General features: G+C 46.5%; 1 protein-coding gene across 2 annotated transcripts in view; it reads left to right on the plus strand.

Annotated features, from left to right (window-relative positions):
- Positions 1–19,889, plus strand: part of RXRG (retinoid X receptor gamma) — an 82,570-nt gene that overhangs the window by 47,447 nt on the left and 15,234 nt on the right. For both annotated transcript variants that reach the window (XM_083743926.1, XM_083743927.1), the window contains exons 2-5: positions 3,846–4,102; positions 11,537–11,681; positions 13,723–13,902; positions 14,910–15,079. In XM_083743926.1, coding sequence (XP_083600052.1) covers positions 3,846–4,102; positions 11,537–11,681; positions 13,723–13,902; positions 14,910–15,079 — 752 coding nt within the window. The remainder of the gene's footprint in view (positions 1–3,845; positions 4,103–11,536; positions 11,682–13,722; positions 13,903–14,909; positions 15,080–19,889) is intronic.

The following is a 19,889-nucleotide window of genomic DNA, read 5'->3' on the forward strand; positions in this document are numbered from 1 at the left end:
GAATTCAGCGGGACACTAGCGTTTTATTACGACTAAAGGTAAAGGGACCCCTGACCATTAGGTCCAGTCGTGGCCGACTCTGGAGTTGTGGTTCTCATCTCGCTTTATTGGCCGAGGGAGCCAGCGTACAGCTTCTGGGTCATGTGGTCAGCATGACTAAGCCGCTTCTGGTGAACCAGAGCAGTGCACGGAAACACCATTTACCTTCCCGCCGGAGCGGTCCCTATTTATCTACTTGCAATTTGATGTGCTTTTGAACTGCTAGGTTGGCAGGAGCAGGGACCGAGCAACAGGAGCTCACCCCAGTGCGGGGATTCGAACCGCTGACCTTCTGATCGGCAAGTCCTAGGCTCTGTGGTTTAATCCACAGTGCCACCTGCGTCCCATACTTCTGTAGTGTTAGCTTTTTTTGCTGTTGCATCACACTGTTGGCTCATATTAAGCGTGGCTCATATTAAGAACCCTAGATCCTTTTCACATGTACCACTGGCAATCTACCGTAGGTGTCTTATATTTGTGCCACTGGTTCTTCCTGCCTAAGTGCAGAACCTTACATTCCTCCCTATTGAAATTCATTACCCCACCCCGAACACATAGGTCTGTGTCTTGCCCTGGCAATTTCCATTAAGCAGTATTTCCTTCGCTTGAGTTTATGAGTGAAGAATGCCACCATGGACTTGTCTTGTGCCTTCACCCTTGAGTCAAATAGCAGCTTCATAGATGGGGAGATGGTTTGAGGGTGGAAAAGACTCTGCAGATGCTCCTCCCCATCCTCATGTTGTTGTTGTTTAGTTGTTTAGTTGTGTCCGACTCTTTGTGACCCCCTGGACCAGAGCACGCCAGGCACTCCCGTCTTCCACTGCCTCCCGCAGTTTGGTCAAACTCATGCTGGTAGCTTCGAGAACACTGTCCAACCATCTCATCCTCTGTCGCCCCCTTCTCCTTGTGCCCTCCATCTTTCCCAACATCAGGGTCTTTTCCAGGGAGTCTTCTCTTCTCATGAGGTGGCCAAAGTCTTGGAGCCTCAGCTTCACAATCTGTCCTTCCAGTATCCTCATAGCTGTTCTTAAAAGGAGGGGAGGGGAGCTAGGCATATTAAATACAATTACACATCTAGCATATTGTCTAGTTCAGTCTGCAGAGGAGAAGTTGCTCAGCAGAAAGGTCACCACTTGCTTTCTGTAGCTGCCGCGAAGTTGCTGCGACGGCATGCCAGCCCGATTTGCCTCTCCCCCTCCTTCTCCCCCACAACTTCAATATTTATTTATTGCAAAGATGGTTCCTGTGACAGTGTTTGTTATTTTACCTGAAGTAACAGTCAAATCTGATTCAAAGGGAAGATGCACAATAAAAGATAACAAAAGGTCAGCTTCTTGAATAACGTTAAAGACATTTGTCAGAGTCAATGGAGTCCGGATTCTCCTGCGATCAACCCATTTCAGGTTTAATTCTGTGCATGGAATGAAAAAGGTCCTCGTCTGTCTGTCTTTGAATCAGCTCTCCCACTAGGCATGGAATGGCAAAGGAATCGAACCACAATGGCCTTTCAGAGAGCCTTGTTATTTTCACCATTTGGGCTGTTATATGAAGCATGCGCATCGGAAAAATGCTTCTTTGAGGGCCCTGCAAACTTCACTCGGTGCCCTTTAACTTGGTGACTCCAATTAAGATGCCTGTTTCAAACCTTTGAAGCCATAGGCACCATTGAGATTGAGATGGAATTGGGGGGCAGAGGTGGGCAGAAGCCTTTCCTCTCTCATTGTTTTCTAGCTGACAATCGTCCCCTCTAGTTTGCAGATATCCGGCAACAGTGAATGATAGAAAACTGATCAAATCCTCCTTATCTGATAAACCTATTTGACGGTGGCTGGTTTTTAGGGGTAGAAAATAGCATTATCTTCACGATGAGCCATTGCGCACAAATGACTCGTGAGGATACACGCACCACAAGAAGCTCATCTTCAAAACAAACACAAAAGTGACTTCTGCATGGCAACTATTTTGTACAGTCCTTGACAAGTTTCTTTTGGGGGTGGGCGGGGGGAAGGAAGGGTTTGTCCAGACTTACCTTTCCTTTGCACTTTCTAGGCATAAAGGTAAAGGGTAAAGGGACCCCTAACCATTAGGTCCAGTCGTTGCCGACTCTGGGGTTGTGGCGCTCATCTCGCTTTATTGGCCGAGGGAGCCGGCGTACAGCTTCCGAGTCATGTGGTCAGCATGACTAAGCTGCTTCTGGCAAACCAGAGCAGTGCACGGAAATGCCGTTTACCTTCCCGCCGGAGTGGTACCTATTTATCTACTTGCACTTTGACGTGCTTTTGAACTGCTAGGTTGGCAGGGGCAGGGACCGAGCAACGGGAGCTCACCCCGTCACGGTGATTCGAACTGCTGACCTTCTGATCGGCAAGTCCTAGGCTCTGTGGTTTAACCCACAGCGCCACCCGCATCCCCTTTCCAGGCATAGTCCGCACTTAAAGCTCAGTGTCCGAGCACTTTTTTTTTTTGCTCCAGAGCTTTCCCTGTGAAAACTCGCTCTTTAAAGCTGAATTGGAGCAAATGGGAACTCCCCAGAAAACCTGAATTGCTGTTTGCTGTGCTTCCGATTTAAAGAGCAGGTTTACGTGGGGAAAGCTCTGGGGTGAGAAAGAGAGATAGAGCACTTGGACGTGGAGCTTTAAAGAGCAGATGTGTGCCTGGAAAGAGCGGGGGGGGGGGGAGGAAAAAGGACAGAGAGACAACTGGAAGAGTTTGTAGTTTTGAATCAGACACACAGAAAGAATGGTAAAAGTTATGCGTTTAAGCTGTAGTTGGGTGAAAGCTGGCGTGTAGTTGTTGCTGTTTGGGAATCTGTTGCAAAATTAGTAGTTTCGCTGCCTGCTGTAGGATTATGTTTGCACGGACAGGCAGAGACCCCCCCAACCCCAGGCGACACCCAAGTGGAATAATGACTCAAGAAAACGTGTTATGGGATTACAGTTTGGCCACAACTTTATTAAAGCTTCAGATGTAGGAAGACCTTGGCTTAGGCATTGGGCGTTTATCCCTCCCAGTCCCCGGCCGGGGATCTGGGGAACATCAGGGTTATCCAGAATGTGTGGGGATTGGGCTGGCTCTGGATAATGTCTGTTCAAGCAGAGAGCCTGCCCCCCATTTAGCCACCATCCCAGGGGAGAGCAATGACAACCTATTGGCATATGACCACTGCCTGCCCTCAAAACAACCCCTTTAACGGGGGAACCCTGGGATTGACGCTGCAGGGGGGGCGTGGGTCACTGCTTCACGCCCCCAATTTAGAGAACCCCCCCAATTTAGAGAAGATAGACTAAAGGGTTCTACCCAAGGCCTGAAACCGCCAAAGTTGTGATGCTTTGCTACGGGAAAGGCAAACCTGCCAATGCAGGAGAATTCCTTTCCGGCCCTTCAACAGCGACCTTGACTTAGCAGCGCCCGCATACCTGTGGAGAAGAGGTTAACCTGCAAAAGAAGGCTTAACTGAGGGAGGGCAGGGTGGGAAAAGCTCTGAAGCCTACTGAGAACCCCCCAGGTAAGTTCCACCCACTATTCTGTGGGCAGGACGGTCCCTCCCCTTACCTGGCCAACTCTCTCCTGGTAACGCCTCTCCAGCAGGGATTGGTTAACTGGCAGAGGTAGGTGGCTACCTCCAGGTGTCTGGCTGGGGGGGGCGAATCCAGGCTGTACTGCCGAGAGCTGCATGGGATGGGGGGGTTGCATATGACCACGCAAAAGGCACCCCCCATTTGATGTGGGGAGCGGTCATTACCTCCAAGTGCTCTGCATTTACCTTTTTGTCGCCCACCTTCATGGAGTCTCTCTTTTCATTTCAGATTCTCCAGTTCACAGCAATTCTGCACCTGCAAATCTGGGATCGGGCCTTCCCACAGGGAATTCCTTAGATGGCACGTCCAACTACCTTGAGTCTCCCCTCAGTGCTTCAAGGACTCTCTCGTCGCCTATGAGCTCAGCAGCATCTGTGAATACAATGAGCTCTCCGTACAGAGTGCTCACGTCCTCTATGGGAGCGCATTCCGTTCCTTTGTCTTCACCAGCGGGCGTGAATTTTGCTGCACACACTAGCCCCCAGGTCGGTATCAACTGATATTCTTTTTTTATGCAGTTTGGTAAACTGGAGTTTTCATGAATATGCTGTATGTTAGGCCCAGTTCTCAGTTATTTGTGGAATTTCTTGCATGTGGCAGGAGGTTTTTCTGCCATAGATGAATAAAACAGTTGACGTCCCTATTGTGTTCCAGACAGACAGATATTCTGCTCCAGATATTCCAGAACACTTCTGCTATGTTCTAAAGACTTGTGGCCCTCCAGATGTGGTTAAATTCAGATGCATCAGATGCAGACAGCATGATGGAGAAGCAGGAGTGACTGGAGCTGTGATCCAATAAGATCTGAAGGGCTATAGATTCCACGTTCTACAGATTGCCCCAGTTTGAAATTTGGAAATAAAAGCTAAAGAAGTTCAGCTAGCTTCAGGAGTGCACCAAGTAAATCTCTTCTAGAAAGTCAGGGGGAAATGCTGGAACAGATTTAGAAGTTGTTTGGGGAAAGGAGAGGGAGGAGAAGTTCTAACAGACAACTAAAACTCCTTGCACTTGCAATAATAATGCAATAATAATGCAATAATAATGCAATAATAATGCAATAATAATGCAATAATAATAATAATTTATACCCCGCCCATCTGGCTGGGTTTCCCCACCCACTCTGGATGGATCCCAACAGAATATTACAAACATGATAAAACATCAAACATTAAAAACTTCCCTAAACAGGGTTGTCTTCAGATGTCTTCTAAAAGTCAGGTAGTTGTTTGTTTCCTTGACATCTGATGGGAGGGCTTTCCAAGAGGGTGGGTGCCACCACAGAGAAGGCCCTCTGCCTGGTTTCCTGTAACCTCGTTTCTTGCAGTGAGGGAACCGTCAGAAGGCCCTCGGCGCTGGACCTAAGTGCTGAATGATGGGGGTGAAGACGCTCCTTCAGGTATACAGTACCGAGGCTGTTTAGGGCTTTAAAGCTCAGCACCAACACTTTGAATTGTGCTCGGAAACGTACTGGGAGCCTATGTAGGCCTTTCAGGACCGGTGTTATATGGTCTTGGCGGCCACTCCCATTCCTGCAAGGAACTGTTTGGTTGGATGCCTTCCTAAGAAATCTGATTCCCCCTCTCAACATTGTTTTGCAGCCCCCACTCAACTTCATCTCTCTGTATGGTGCACCCTTTGCAAACCTGGTGCCCCCCCTTCAGCCCTAGCCAGCACACAGAGGAGCTGCATGCCACAAATATACATGGGCAGTGAGGGACGGGCGCACAGTGAAACAATTCATTGCAGGTCTCTCAAAGCATTTATTTATAAGGCTGTAACAGATTACGCTGTCTTCTTGCTAACCACAGATGTAACAAATCCAAACCCAGCCTTGGAAATTTTGTTCTCTCCTTTTGCAACCGTTCTCTGTCCTCCGCGAAGCATATTCCACCCCCCCTTAAGCCAAGATTAGGCAGTTTGCTGATGGCTGTGAGTCCTGTAAGAACAACTTCCCTGTCTCTCAATCTGGCAACTGGCTGTTTCGACCTGGCTTGGAAGAACTGGGTTCCTTTTACAAAGAGTGCTGCTGCTGCTGCTTAAGATGGGCTTTGCACAAGGGTGGTCTGAAGGAGTATTAAAATCTTTGCATCCCCAGGTGTGAAAGGGAAGAAGTGCCTAACTGCCTTTCAACAGGCCTCCATGATATATCCCAAGTGTTGACTGAATTATTAGAGCTCATCCACACTTCCACTTGTCCCAGGGCCAGAGAGCTTTCCCTGGGAAAACCTGCCCTTTCTCACTGAATCAGAGCAAAGAATGATACGCAGAAAACCTGATGGATGTTTGATGCTATTCAGCAGTGAAGAGTGATTTTTTTCCCTTGGAAAAAGCGGCTGGAACAAGCAGAAGTGTGAACAAGCTCTCGTTCTCACGTTCTTTCGTGGTTTGCGACGTGAGATTTAGAAGAGGTGTTCAAATGTTGCTTTTGCTGCCCCAGTATCACCTGGCTGGGGCAGATCATCTGGTAGAATGTGAACAAATCCCCCCCCCCTCCAAACCCTTTTGCAAAACATGGACTCTGAACAGGGGCGGCAGTTCCAAGCTGTCGTGCTGAGTAGCTCGAAGGAGTGCGGTTCACTTGCCTTCCTGCTAATGGGATGAGGCAGCTGGTCTTTGGGGATTAGCAAGCAGTCAGCTAATGGATTTGGGTTCAAGCAGCTGTCCCAAGTATCATACATCACTGAGCTTAATGTGCAGGAACCAAACTCCAAAGACTTTTAAGGAGACGCCGGTTCCCCCTACCCTGTACTTTGGCTGGGGAATATGGGAGGGGAAGGTGCTAGACCTGCTTACCGAATTCTGCTTTTGTTTTTGAAGGAAGCCCTGCCCCAATTATGTGGCCCTTATCCCCCCAACTTGCAAGTGGGTGGCAAGATTGCAGGTCTACTCTCATAGCGTGGAGATGCTGTTCCAGAAGTCCCTGAAGCTAAGAGGGTGGTCGGCTGGGTTTTCACATTTGCTTTTACAACTCAGAGTGCTTGGAGACAATGTTTGCTCTTCTTCTTCCTCCTCCTCCCGGAACACCGAGCTGCTTCCCAGAAACTGTGCAGCAAAAGGGCAGCAACCCAAACTCCACAAAAATTGACCAGGTTTCAGCGCTAGCCAAGTGAGCATTGCTGCCAACCGTCCCTTATTTGGCGGGGAAGTCCCTTATTCCAGCGTCGTGTCCCGCTGCTGTCCCTTATTGATGATGTCCCTTAGATTTCCCGGGTTTCAAAGGAAGTAGCTCCTCTCCCTCCCTCCCTGCCGCCCAACTGTGTTGCTTGGCTGCGTTGCTCACCCAATAAGGAGTCTAAGAACGACTGGGTGGTGGAGCTTGCATGCTTTGTGCCGATCAAATCAGCCGCATTGCCTGGGGACTCGCCTTTGCTCAGCGCTTCCCAGCAGAGAGGTGACGGTGGTTTTCCTTGCTGCATCCCCTTTGCCAGGTTGCTGCGCTGTGGGAACCACCGCTTGAGGCTTTGTTTGGCTGCTGGCTGGGCTTTCTGCCTTTGGCTCGGAGGGGCTCAGATGTTGAACCTACCTGTGCTCTGAAAATTCCTTATTTTGGCTGCTGATCCCTTATTTTCGAGGCTTATGGTCCCTTATTTTCAAATCTGTAAGTTGACAGCTATGCTCAGAAGGTTAAAGTGCCTCATGGCACTGAGCTGCCTCAGGTAGAAGGGTTATCTTTCAGTGGCTGCTGATTCTGTATCCTGCTCTGGAAAGTGGAATGGGTGGTGGACTTGTGAGGCAACTGTTGATCGCTAGAGTGCTCCTGGTAAGCTGTGGTGCAAAACCCCCCCACATCTTCTGACTGTTGTTGCTCTTCAGCGTGATCTATCTCTAATTCCCCTCCCCTCCAAACAACAGCACTTAATGAATGCAATTGCATTGTCCAAAGACAATGGCAAGACGCTCTATGTGGGACTACCTTTGAAGGTGACCTGGAAACTACAACTAACCCAGAATGCGGCAGCTAGACTGGTGACTGGGAACGGCCGCCGAGACCACATACCACATACCACTGGTCTTGAAAGACCTACATTGGCTTCCAGTACATTTCCGAGCACAATTCAAAGTGTTGGTGCTGACCTTGAAAGCCCTAAATGGCCTCGGCCCAGTATACCTGAAGGAGTGTTTCCACCCCATCATTCAGCCCAGACACTGAGGTCCAGCGCCGAGGGCCTTCTGGAGATTCAGCACCTTGGATTTGTGCCTGAAAGCAAACTCTGGTAACTACATTCATTGAGGTCCAGTGCCGAGGGCCTTCTGGCAGTTCCTTCACTGTGATAAGTGAGGTTACAGGGGACCAGGCAGAGGGCCATCTTGGTGGTGGCACCCGCCCTGTAGAACATCTTCCCATCACACGTCAAGGAAATAGACTTTTAGAAGACGTCTGAAGGCAGCCCTGTTTAGGAAAGTTTTTAATGTTTGATGTTTAATCGTGTTTGTAATATTCTGTTGGGAGCCACCCAGAGCAGCTAGGGAAACTCCGCCAGATGTGCGGGGTATAAATAAATAATTATTATTATATGCACTGTACTGAGTCAGGCTGTAGCACAGCATAGTGGTGTCAGTCTCCGAAAGCTCATTGCCCTCACGGGGGCTTCTGAGCAAGCTGTCTCTGGCCTTTTAATCTGCCATCTTGAAAACACACTTAACTATTCCATACCAAATATGCCACAATAATTATTTTTCAAACAATAACTAACTACATTGCAAAATTGTTGTCATTTTGTTTCCCTGCCCAGGCTGTGTCCAGATTTCCTATTTTGTGGGGTGTTTATTATTATTATTATTATTATTATTATTATTATTATTATTAAGCTGCCCGCTACCTAGAGAAATTTAGCTATTTAGTAACTAATAGACACAGCCAATATGTACATCCTGATTATACTACTGTTCTCATCAGCCTTTCTCCCTGAAGAAGAGCTTATGTCTTATATGCACCAATGATTTCTGCTTCCCTAATTAAAAAAACAAAAAGGACACCCTGGAATGTGATCTCCCTTGGTTTCCAGAAATTAAACAATACAGTAAACTGCATGAATATAGGGACATGGGTGGCGCTGTGGGTTAAACCACAGAGCCTAGGACTTGCCGATTAGAAGGTCGGCGGTTCAAATCCCTGTGACGGGGTGAGCTCCCGTTGCTCGGTCCCTGCTCCTGCCAACCTAGCAGTCTGAAAGCACGTCCAAGTGCAAGTAGATAAATAGGTACCACTCCGGCAGGAAGGTAAACGGCGTTTCTGTGCGCTGCTCTGGTTCGCCAGAAGTGGCTTAGTCATGCTGGCCACATGACCTGGAAGCTGTGCACCGGCTCGCTCGGCCAATAAGGCAAGATGAGCGCCACAACCCCAGAGTCGGTCACAACTGGACCTAATGGTCAGGGGTCCCTTTACCTTTACCTAAACTGCATGAATTCATGTAACACCCCCCCACACACAGACTTTATAGAAGAGGTGAAGCTAGGGGAAGTTGGAGTAGCCATGTGTTGGTGATGGGGGCTTCATCTTTCCCTGCCTGCTGTTTTTCCAGTATCACTCATCCCCTTCACAAGACTTTCTTTTAGGTGGACTGCAAGTTGCATCTTCAGACACGGGACATTTTTGAGCCCTGCTGAGCGAGGGGAATTTCCTTGGGCGGGCCATTTTGAGCAGAGACAAAGGGCAGGAAGAGGAACGAACACCCGTACTCCTAGGAAACTTCACTTGCTTAAAATCTCTAGCAAGGTTCTAATAATAATAATAATAATAATAATAATAATAATAATAATAATAAATTTTATTTATACCCCGCCCTCCCTGGCCAGAGGGGATGTTAGTTCTTTTCCAAAGCATCAATAAAAGTTTCTTGATGAGCTGCTACATGCTTGGATGTAGATTTTGATCTTTCATGGGTTTGGCTTTAAAAAAATACATAGAAAACACCAAAATATTGCTATCCTTTGTTCTTGAGAGGTATGTGTGTAAGTCTACAAGAGTAGTTTATAGAGCTGAAATAATATTAGGAAACCAGTTGAACGGCAAAAGCCACAAGATGACGCTTGCCCCAAACCAGCAAAGTGCAACAAATTTGGCTAGACTTCTTGACTTCTACTGGTGCTTTTCAGTTAAACCCCCCACATCACACTTTTCTGAGCCCAAAGGAATACACTCGTAAAAATGGGATAAGCACCATTTGGAGACATTCACAGTCGTACATTTGAGTGCTGAAAACTTTCAGAGCATTCTGGAGCTGACCAAAGTGTCTAGAAGTCTTGGGAACTTCCTTTGGCTTACTTGCTCTGAACAAATGGTTTTCATACCTTGATCAATGTTGTTCTCTTTTGTGCTTCATGGCCTATGGATTGATTAATGGGTTAATTGGTGCATGAAGGATCTTGCATTAAAGCAGTAGATTGATCTTAATACCACTTCCAGCAGTATAATTGGATATCAGTCAGGAGCTTTTCTAAAGTTGCATCTGGCCCCAATATGGAAACTTATTAGATTGGAGCAGTTCCAGGGAACTCTGGGGTTCCTTGTAAGCATGTGAAAAGTTCTCTCAATTCTTGTCCGAAGTGAAACCTCTGAGGTTCAGCAAAACTACCAAGGAATTCTAGTGGATGTGTTCGGAGATTTCACATTAAGGATATTTTGCAGGACGCTTCAGCAGACCCCTATAGGAAACATGTGTATGAGTTTTTGAACATCACATGGTTATTATGCATCACTAAGTATTTGGATGGGGACGCAGGTGGCGCTGTGGGTTAAACCACAGAGCCTAGGACTTGGCGATCAGAAGGTGGGCGGTTCAAATCCCCGTGATGGGGTGAGCTCCCATTGCTCGGTCCCTGCTCTTGCCAACCTAGCAGTTCGAAAGCACGTCAAAGTTGCAAGCAGATAAATAGGTACCGCTCTGGTGGGAAGGTAAACGGCGTTTCTGTGTGCTGGTCTGGTTCACCAGAAGCGGCTTAGCCATGCTGGCCACATGACCCGGAAGCTGTACGCTGGCTCCCTTGACCAATAAAGTGAGATGACCTCCGCAACCCCAGAGTCAGTCACGACTGGACCTAATGGTCAGGGGTCCCTTTACCTTTAAGTATTTGGATGATCAAATTCTCTACTGGAATATACATACAAAATCAAACATAGAAGGCTGGTGCTTTTATTACCATATAAGGCTATTTGAAGGATACACAAATAGCAAATGAAGCACACATAGCAAATGAAGAAGTATAATTGGAAAGTGTGCAGAAATGTCAGAACTAAAGCAAATACGATCAGCAGAAGACACACGGCCTTACAAAGAGATATTTGCAAAGGTGCATAGGCAGAATCTGAAGAAATTTCACTTCCCAGAATCCCCAGATAGCAAGGTTTGTAAACGAAAGATTTGGAAATGGTGGGTATCACACGAGGGAAGGATCCTTATCGTTTTCTTTTTTTGGGGGAAAATGATTCTAAGACACAGCTTAGCTGGTTGCAGCTCAGAAGGCCAGAATCTCAGGAGGCACTCAACCTTCTCCCAAGAAACACTTTCACCAAGAGTCTTATGGAAAAGTGAGTCGTGCTATGTCCCCTCTTCCCACTTGTTGTTATTCATTGGATCTGTGGCAGCAGCTTGGCAACTTAGCTTAGAAACGCCTGGTTGCGCTGTCTCAATAGTCATCCAGGTGCCTTGAGCAGGCTCACAGCCAGACCCTGCTTCTACGATCTTGCTGGTGAATGGGCAGGCACTTACACATAGACATAAGTGGCTGCAACAGCTTTAGAACTTGCCACCCGATCATGGAAATCAGGGTGGTCATGCGTACAGCTCAAATGTGGAAGAGATGCTGGCTGAATCCTTTCCATGAGAACTGTTAACGTGAATGTTGGGTCACGGTCATAGCATCAACCCAAAGAAGCATCTCTCTCTCTTTCTCTCTGTGTGTCCACCTTCTCTTTTTAGCTTAATGTCATGAATAGTGTCAGCAGCTCTGAAGACGTCAAGCCTCTGCCGGGACTGCAAGGGATGGGAGCCATGAATTACGCATCCACAAGCCCAGGATCGCTGACCAAGCACATCTGTGCGATTTGTGGGGACAGGTCATCAGGTACCAAACCTATTTTAAGCTCTTGACTGCAGCTTGTATATGAAGATGCTTGGCATCTTTAAGGACATTGTGTCCACCCCCACAAAATAAGATTGTATTGATTGGTTTTGGTGCGGGTGGCGCTGTGGTCTAAACCACTGAGCCTCTTGGGCTTGCCAATCAGAAGGTCAGCAGTTTGAATCCCCGTGATGGGGTGAGCTCCCGTTGCTCTGTCCCAGCTCCTGCCAACCTAGTACTCCGAAAGCACACCTGTGCAAGTAGATAAATAGGTATCACTGTGGCGGGAAGGTAAATGGTGTTTCCATGCACTCTGGTTTCCATCACGGTGTTCCATTGCACCAGAAGCGGTTCAGTCCTGCTAGCCACATGACCTAGAAAGCTGTCTGTGGACAAACGCCGGCTCCCTCGGTCTGAAGCGAGATGAGCACTGCAACCCCATAGTCGCCTTTGACTGGACTTAACCATCCAGGAGTCCTTTACCTTTTACCTTAAATGAGGTTGAACCTGGGATTGAACCTGCAGCCTTTCGCTTGCAAAGCCTGTGCACTACCTGCCCCTGCCATCGTCTTAAAGAAAAAGGGCCCTTAGGTCCAACAACTGAGGCTGGAAGGGGTCCTTTACCAGGGGCCCTTTACCTTTTTTTTACTTTTATGCCTAATCTGTAGTCAGATATTCCAGGGTATTACAGTTCTGAGCACTCTCATTCTTTATGGAATTGGGTGTTAACATGGGAACTTGAGAATCTCATACTTAAATTTTTGTTGAGGCAAATTTCAGGCTCCCTTGAGGTGTATAAGATATGGAAGCAGCCAGAAGACTTGGCTATTCCATGCTACATGACCCTGCCTCATTGATTTTCTAGTTGAGGTCAGTAATTCCTGCTCCTGGCCTTTTAAAAAATCTTCTCCCCAAAGACCAAACTCTTTGAAAGCACAGTATTCAGCAACGCATATTTGGCATGTTACACACAAACTTTCTGATTGATGGATTGAGGACAGACAAGCATCCCCCCCCCACCAAACAACAAACAATTAATTTATTGAATTCACTGCCACAAGGCAAGGTGATAGGCATGGGTGTAGCCAGGATGTATGTTGGGGAGTGGGGCAAAACTGAGCTGTGATGCATTTGGTCAGTTAGTTAAATATTTTTATTTATTTACTTGGTTTAGGGTGGCAGCTGTCCCCCTGCCCCCTGGCTACACCCATGGTGACAGGCACCATCTTAGATGACTTTATAGCAGAGTCCTATACGTTTCTTCTGAGAATCAAGTCCCATTGAGTTCCATGGGGCCTTCTCCTTAAAAGGTGATTTAACAAACCCATTGCCAAATGGAGCCAACATGTTCAGGGGCTATGGCCTCCAGGCCTTGCTTTTAGCGGGCTAGTTGGAGGCATCTGGTTGATCTTATTTTGGGAAACTGGACTGGACAGATCTTTTTGCTTAATCCCGCAAGGGGAGGGAGGGAGGTCTCTAATGTTCTTAAGTCTCTTAAAAACTACTTTCTGTCCCCAACCTTAGTTTGGCTTGGCAGACAGGTTGAATGTTGCCAGGAATTGGGGTTTCTCAAGATGAGAAATATACTATGAGGCATCCTGTTTCTGCTGGTTAAAGGATTGGATACTTTTGGACAATACAGATGTATTGGATTTAGAAGGATATGATAACAGATTCGGATGGCACGCCTATTTGTGGTATGATAAGGTTAAAATTCATAGAGGCTTCTTAACCCACACTATAAGGAAATCAATTTATGATGTATGGAATAGATATAAAACGTTGCTAGAACACAAAACTCCATGGTGGCTTTCACATTGTTGAGTCGTTTAGTCGTGTCTGACTCTTCGTTACTCCATGGGCAGGGGTTGCTAAATCAACACCGTAGAACGGAGCGAGAGAGGCGAATTTTAGTGTTGCCCAGGGTGCCGCTGAAATTTGAGAGCCCAAAGTCCACCACTGCCTCTCTGTACCTCCCTCGAATCACTTGCTCTCATCTCCTGACCGCGACGTTCATTGACATGTGCTTCTGCCTTCTTGCCAGGGAAGCACTATGGGGTATACAGCTGCGAAGGCTGCAAAGGCTTCTTCAAGCGGACCATAAGGAAGGACCTCATCTACACCTGCCGCGATAACAAAGACTGCCTGATTGACAAGCGCCAACGGAATCGCTGCCAGTACTGCCGCTACCAGAAATGTCTAGCGATGGGGATGAAGAGGGAAGGTACGTCCGTTTGGGGAGGCACAACACACATGCTCCATCCTTGGTTGCGCTGGCCGGAATAATCTGGACAATTGGTAGCCCAGAATTCCTGCTCTATCACTGCAGTGGATGAACCAGTCCCACAGTAGTTGGGAGTGAATACACTGCAGGGCAAACATATTTATATTTATATTTATATTTATATTTATATTTATATTTATATTTATATTTATATTTATAATATTTATATTTATAATATTTATATTTATATTTATATTTATATTTATATTTATATTTATATTTATATTTATATTATTTAGTGCTTTTTTCCTTTAAAAATGTTTAGGGGTACTCTCATTTTGACTTAAGAAAATCACAATTTTTTAGTTCAAATCGGGAAAAATAAACACAGTAAATGGACAAAAGTACAAAGATTCACAAAATGTTTAGGGGTATGTATACCCCTGCATCCCCCCAGAAAAAAGCACAGATTTTATATTTTATATTTTATAAATTTATTTATTTGGTTTTTCAGATTAAAATTTTACAGTCACATATCAAACATACAACATAGATACAAGATTCCAAAGCATTTTCTGGACTTCCCTACTCCCCTTTGTGGGTCCTACTGTTAATCATTTCCTCCTGCATCTTTTATAATAATCCAAATATTTTACCTCTCCATTGTGTCCAAAATTCACCATTAAACTACAAATGTTATTTCAATACTACTAACAATTTCAACTTTATAAATTACAAAATTTTCAAAATAAGGAATTGAAAGTGACGTTCAGTGATTGGATAGTTACAGAAAGTTGTTACTGTTGCATTGTAGTTGAGCTCTATATAAGCAGGCTGGCTGAACCCTTCAGTTCAGTTCTGTTCTGGCTTGTGAATAAACAAGAGCTGTCTGAAGAATCGCTGTGTCATCTGATATGTTCAACCACAACTTAACATACCTGAAATGTTTGGACTGGGGCAAAACCTGGTTTTTTAATATATATATATATATATATTTTCCTACTCAGCGGTTCAAGAGGAGAGGCAGAGAAGCAGAGAGCGGAGTGAGAATGAAGCTGAGTCTACAAGCAGCTGTGGCAGCAACAATGAAGACATGCCTGTGGAGAGGATTTTAGAGGCTGAAATGGCTGTTGAGCCCAAAACCGAATCTTACAGTGATGTGAACGCTGACAACTCAGTAGGTGGCTGCTTGGGACTGGGCTGTTACTTGGACAACTTATTATTACTATTATTAGTAGTAGTATTAATTAAATTTCTGTTTATTAAATTTGAGAGTGAAGAATAATGAGAGTAATTCATACATGCATGCCCAGAGGGCCAAACTACCGTATTTTTCGCTCCATAAGGCACACCTGAGGGATGCGCGTGGCACTGTGGGTTAAACCACAGAGCCTAGGACTTGCCAATCAGAAGGTTGGCGGTTCAAATCCCCTCGACTGGGTGAGCTCCCGTTGCTCAGTCCCGTCTCCTGCCAACCTAGCAGTTTGAAAGCATGTCAAAGTGCAAGTAGATAAATAGGTACCTCTCCGGTGGGAAGGTAAACGGCATTTCTGTGCGCTGCTCTGGCTCACCAGAAGCGGCTTAGTCATGCTGGCCTCATGACCCGGAAGCTGTACGCTGGCTCCCTCGGCCAATAAAGCAAGATGAGCGCCGCAACCCCAGAGTTGGCCACGACTGGACCTAATGGTCAGGGGTCCCTTTACCTTTACCCTTAAGGCACACCTGACCATAAGGTGCACCTACTTTTTGGGGGGGGTTCAAGAAAAAAAAATGTGGCTCTTGGGGGCTTTTGCGGGAGGTGGGGGAAGTGAGAGAGCCTCGCTCTGTCCCTTCTCCCGCAAAAGCCAGGGATAGCTATGCGAAGTCTCCGCAGGGCAGTGGGATGAAGGCTCCCCCCTGCCCTGCGGAGGCTTCGCGGGCTACCCCAGAGCTGCTCAGGAGCTTGTCGGGGCTGGCCCGGGAAGCCTGGGTGTGTCCCCCCCCAGCCCCAGGGACCACACATTCGCTCCATAAGATGCACAGACATTTCCCCTTAGAATTTAAGAGGAAAAAAGTGTGTCTTATGGAGCGAAAAATACAGTACACGTTTTGCTAAAAAGACTTTTAAAAAAGTGCTTAAGCTGGACTTTTTTAAAAAGCAAAGAAAAGCCGCTGGTCCAAACTGGGACCCTGCTGAAATTCACACACCCCTGATGAAATATAAATTAAATTTATTAGATTTGTATACCGCCTTTTACCCACGGGTCTCATGGTGGTTCACAAAATAAATAGCAGACAGGGGGAATTTGGGGGCTGGTCACCCACGTGGCTTATTTTGCACCAGCATAAAAGCGGTCAGCTTAAGCACACACTTTTTAAAAAGTAGGTTTAACATAACATGCCATTGGCCTGATCCTGCCAGCGCAAGGCACAGGCCACCTAATGCTGGGGAGCTTTAACCTCCAGAGCCATCCTCTGTCAATGGCAGAAGTTGCCCCAGTCCAGATCTATGCTGGGTTTGATGAATATGCCGCATTTGAAGCATTGTGCGCAGACCAGACTTGATTCAAACTGGGCAAGGTGCCAGCAGTTCTATGTGAAGTGCCTGTTGAGCTTTACAAAGAATGAACACTTACGACATGGCGTCTTTTGGCATATACACTGCAGATTCGCAGTCTAAAGGGGAGTTGGTTGATCGGTTATGTTGAGAATTTAGGCTGGGTATAAATGGTATTCTTTGGCAGACGGAAGCAGCAAGAGGGGTCTGGTTCTCTTTCAGAGAATTCTGACCATTTTGCCTCCAGTCTTCTCCCTGAGGAACCAACTGACTGGATATAATAATAATAATAATAATAATAATAATAATAATAATAATAATAAATTTATTTATACCCCGCCCTCCCCAGCCAAGACCGGGCTCAGGGCAGCTAACACCAGGTTTAAAAACAATTGATTAAAATACAACTTAAAAACAAAATTCAAATACAACATTAAAATGCGGTCTCATTTCAGAAGAAACTCAAATCAAAAACTTTTTGGGGGATGAAAACGTCAAATCTTCACCAAGGCCAACTATCTAGACTGGTCGTACGTGGGCCAGAAAAACGCCAGGGAAGTCCCCAAATAGGAGTTCCATCACAGAAGGAGAAAGGAAAAAGGAAAGAGGGGGAGGGAGGGTTGGGGTGGGAGAGGGAGGATTCGAAGGACAGTCATGCTGGTGGCAGTTCAAGGGTGACACTTTGCTTCCCCCATGCGTGCCTTTGTGGCCGGTGTTGGCTGTCAGCAGCCGCAATGCAGGGCCTTTAATCCCGGTCTCCATTATGACCTTGTCTGAGGGGGTAGAGAGTTCCCAAAACAAAGGCAGACAAAAGCCCAAGTTCTTGCTTCAGGTTCAACCAAAAACCACCACCGCTGCCTGAATATGTTACTCTCTGGGAACACATAGCTGTCAACTTACAGATTTGAAAATAAGGGACCAGCAGCCTCGAAAATAAGGGATCAGCTGCCAAAATAAGGGATTTTGGCTTAGCTTATGCACAAATCCGCCACTCATGGAGCCATGCTGCTTTTGCTGCAACTGACTGTGTTTTGCAGGGGGTTGGACTATATGATCCTAAGGGTCTACAACTCCCACCAAAGAAGAGGGGAAGACAAAACTGATGAACGACGTCAAGATGGCAAAGCTTACAGGCAGAATTAGAAACCAGGAAGAGTACCTCGTTAATAAAGAATAGGGAAAGTTTATAATTTATTTGAAAAGCTGTTGTAAAGAGTTACATACATTGGTAGGATTGACAGATAACTTGTAAAAATTTGAACTATGGATGGACAAATGATTTATAAAAATAGAATTATGAAAGGGATGCAGAGGGGGAAATCACTACATTAAGATGTTGCACTGGTTGGAAGGTATGCTAAACAGCACATCGGGGCTGCTGTCGTCCTGGCGCGCGGAGTTCCATCGGCCCTTCCTGCCTGAGAGAGAGAGAGGGAGGGAGACTCTCTCCCACGCCGCCCGCGAGCCTGGCATGAGGCAGTTGCGGCGGCGCCCTTCTGCGTTCCTCCCCATCCCCTCCTCTTCCTCCTTCCTCAGGCCGTTTCCTCAGCCGCCGCCGCCGCCGCCTCCGGCTTCCCCTGGCAGTGTGGCGGAAGTCTCACAAGAGAGGGGCTACCTGCCCACCCACTGCCACCTGTCTCCTCACGACGCACCCCTGAGGGGGAAAAGGGAGAGATGGAGACGCGGCAGCTCGTGCGTGCACTCTCTCGCGTGGCGGAGGATCCCGAGCCGCTGCTTCCCTCCCGAGCCGGGCGAGTATGAAACCCAGGAAATTTAAGGGACATCATCAATAAGGGACAGCAGCAGAACATGGCACTGGGATAAGGGAGTTTCCCGCCAAAAAAGGGACGGTTGACAGCTATGCTGGGAACAGAGATGATGCTATAGGTACTCCCAGTTTGAATTCCAGTGGGAACAGAGCACTCTTGGTGGTGCAGAAGAGCAGGTGGTATTGGGAAATATTTCCTACTCCCAAAAAGGACCTTTCAGAACCGCCTTCCTTCAGAGAACTCAAATAGTGGCACCCAACTATGTTCATCTTAGAGCTAGGCACTGAAAAGCGCCTTCAGCAGTGTCTAAATAATAATAATAATAATAATAATAATAATAATAATAATAATAATAATAAATTAATTTATACCCCACCCATCTGGCTGGGCTTCGCAAGCCACTCAGGACGGCTTCCAACAAAATATTAAAATACAGTAATGAATCAACATTAAAAGCTTCCCTAAACAGGGCTGCCTTCAGATGTCTTCTAAAAGTCTGGTAGTTGTTGTTCTCTTTCACATCTGGTGGGAGGGAGTTCCACAGGGCGGGTCCATATTCAGTCCATATCGCAAATGCAATATGCACATTCATCTATCCAGGTAAGAATTACTTAATTGAGTTGCAGTATTATTTAGCTTTGCTGGAGTTACCAATCAGAAATGGTGTGTACTATGAAAATAAAGACCCTAGCAGGTGTGCATTACAAACAACCACTAGATTTTGGATTAAAGGTAAAGGGTAAAGGGACCCCTGACCATTAGGTCCAGTTGTGACCGACTCTGGGGTTGCAGCGCTCATCTCGCTTTATTGGCCAAGGGAGCCAGCATACAGCTTCCGGGTCATGTGGCCAGCATGACTAAGCCGCTTCTGGCAAAACCAGAGCAGTGCACTGAAATGCCATTTACCTTCCCGCTTGGAGCGGTACCTATTTATCCACTTGCACTTTTACGTGCTTTCGAACTGCTAGGTTGGCAGGATTAACACCAATGATTTCTGGTTTGACAAGTCTCCATGTATAGAGTCTTTTCCTTGCAAATTATTAGATGGCCATTACCAAACCATGGTCGTGAGTGACACCTACCAATATCCCAAGGGGTTGCAGCCTGTGTCGCTGCTAAAACGAAAGGAAAGCTTCCTCTGCTGGTCATTGCCTGTAAAGTGCCTGAGAGAAAGTGCTCTGCTATTTTCCAATAAACAGAGGATGAAAAAAGTGCTGGTAAGGTGGCAACAGTCAAGAGTTTTAAATGAGAGCAAAAAGCGATAAAATGAAAGCATTCCTCCCTGTGTTGTGTACACAAATCACTTTTGTTCTACGGCCACTTTTAGTCAAAGAGATTTTGTGGGCTTTTGAAGCACTGCAGAAACTTGCAGATGCTGTTTATTGGAGTAATAATAATAATAATAATAATAATAATTATTTATTATTTATACTCCACCCATCTCACTGGGTTTCCCCTAGCCACTCTGGACGGCTCCCAGAATATTACAAACACAATAAAACATCAAACATTAAAAACTTACCTAAACAGGGCTGCCTTCAGATGTCTTCTAAAAGTCAGGTATTTGTTTATTTCCTTGATATCTGATGCGAGGGCGTTCCACAGGGCGGGCGCCACTACCGAGAAGGCCCTCTGCCTGGTTCCCTGTAACTTCGCTCCTCGCTGTGAGGGAACTGCCAGAA

The sequence above is a fragment of the Podarcis gaigeae genome, assembly GCF_964106915.1.
Source record: "Podarcis gaigeae genome assembly, chromosome: 6".
In the NCBI taxonomy this organism is placed as follows: domain Eukaryota; kingdom Metazoa; phylum Chordata; class Lepidosauria; order Squamata; family Lacertidae; genus Podarcis; species Podarcis gaigeae.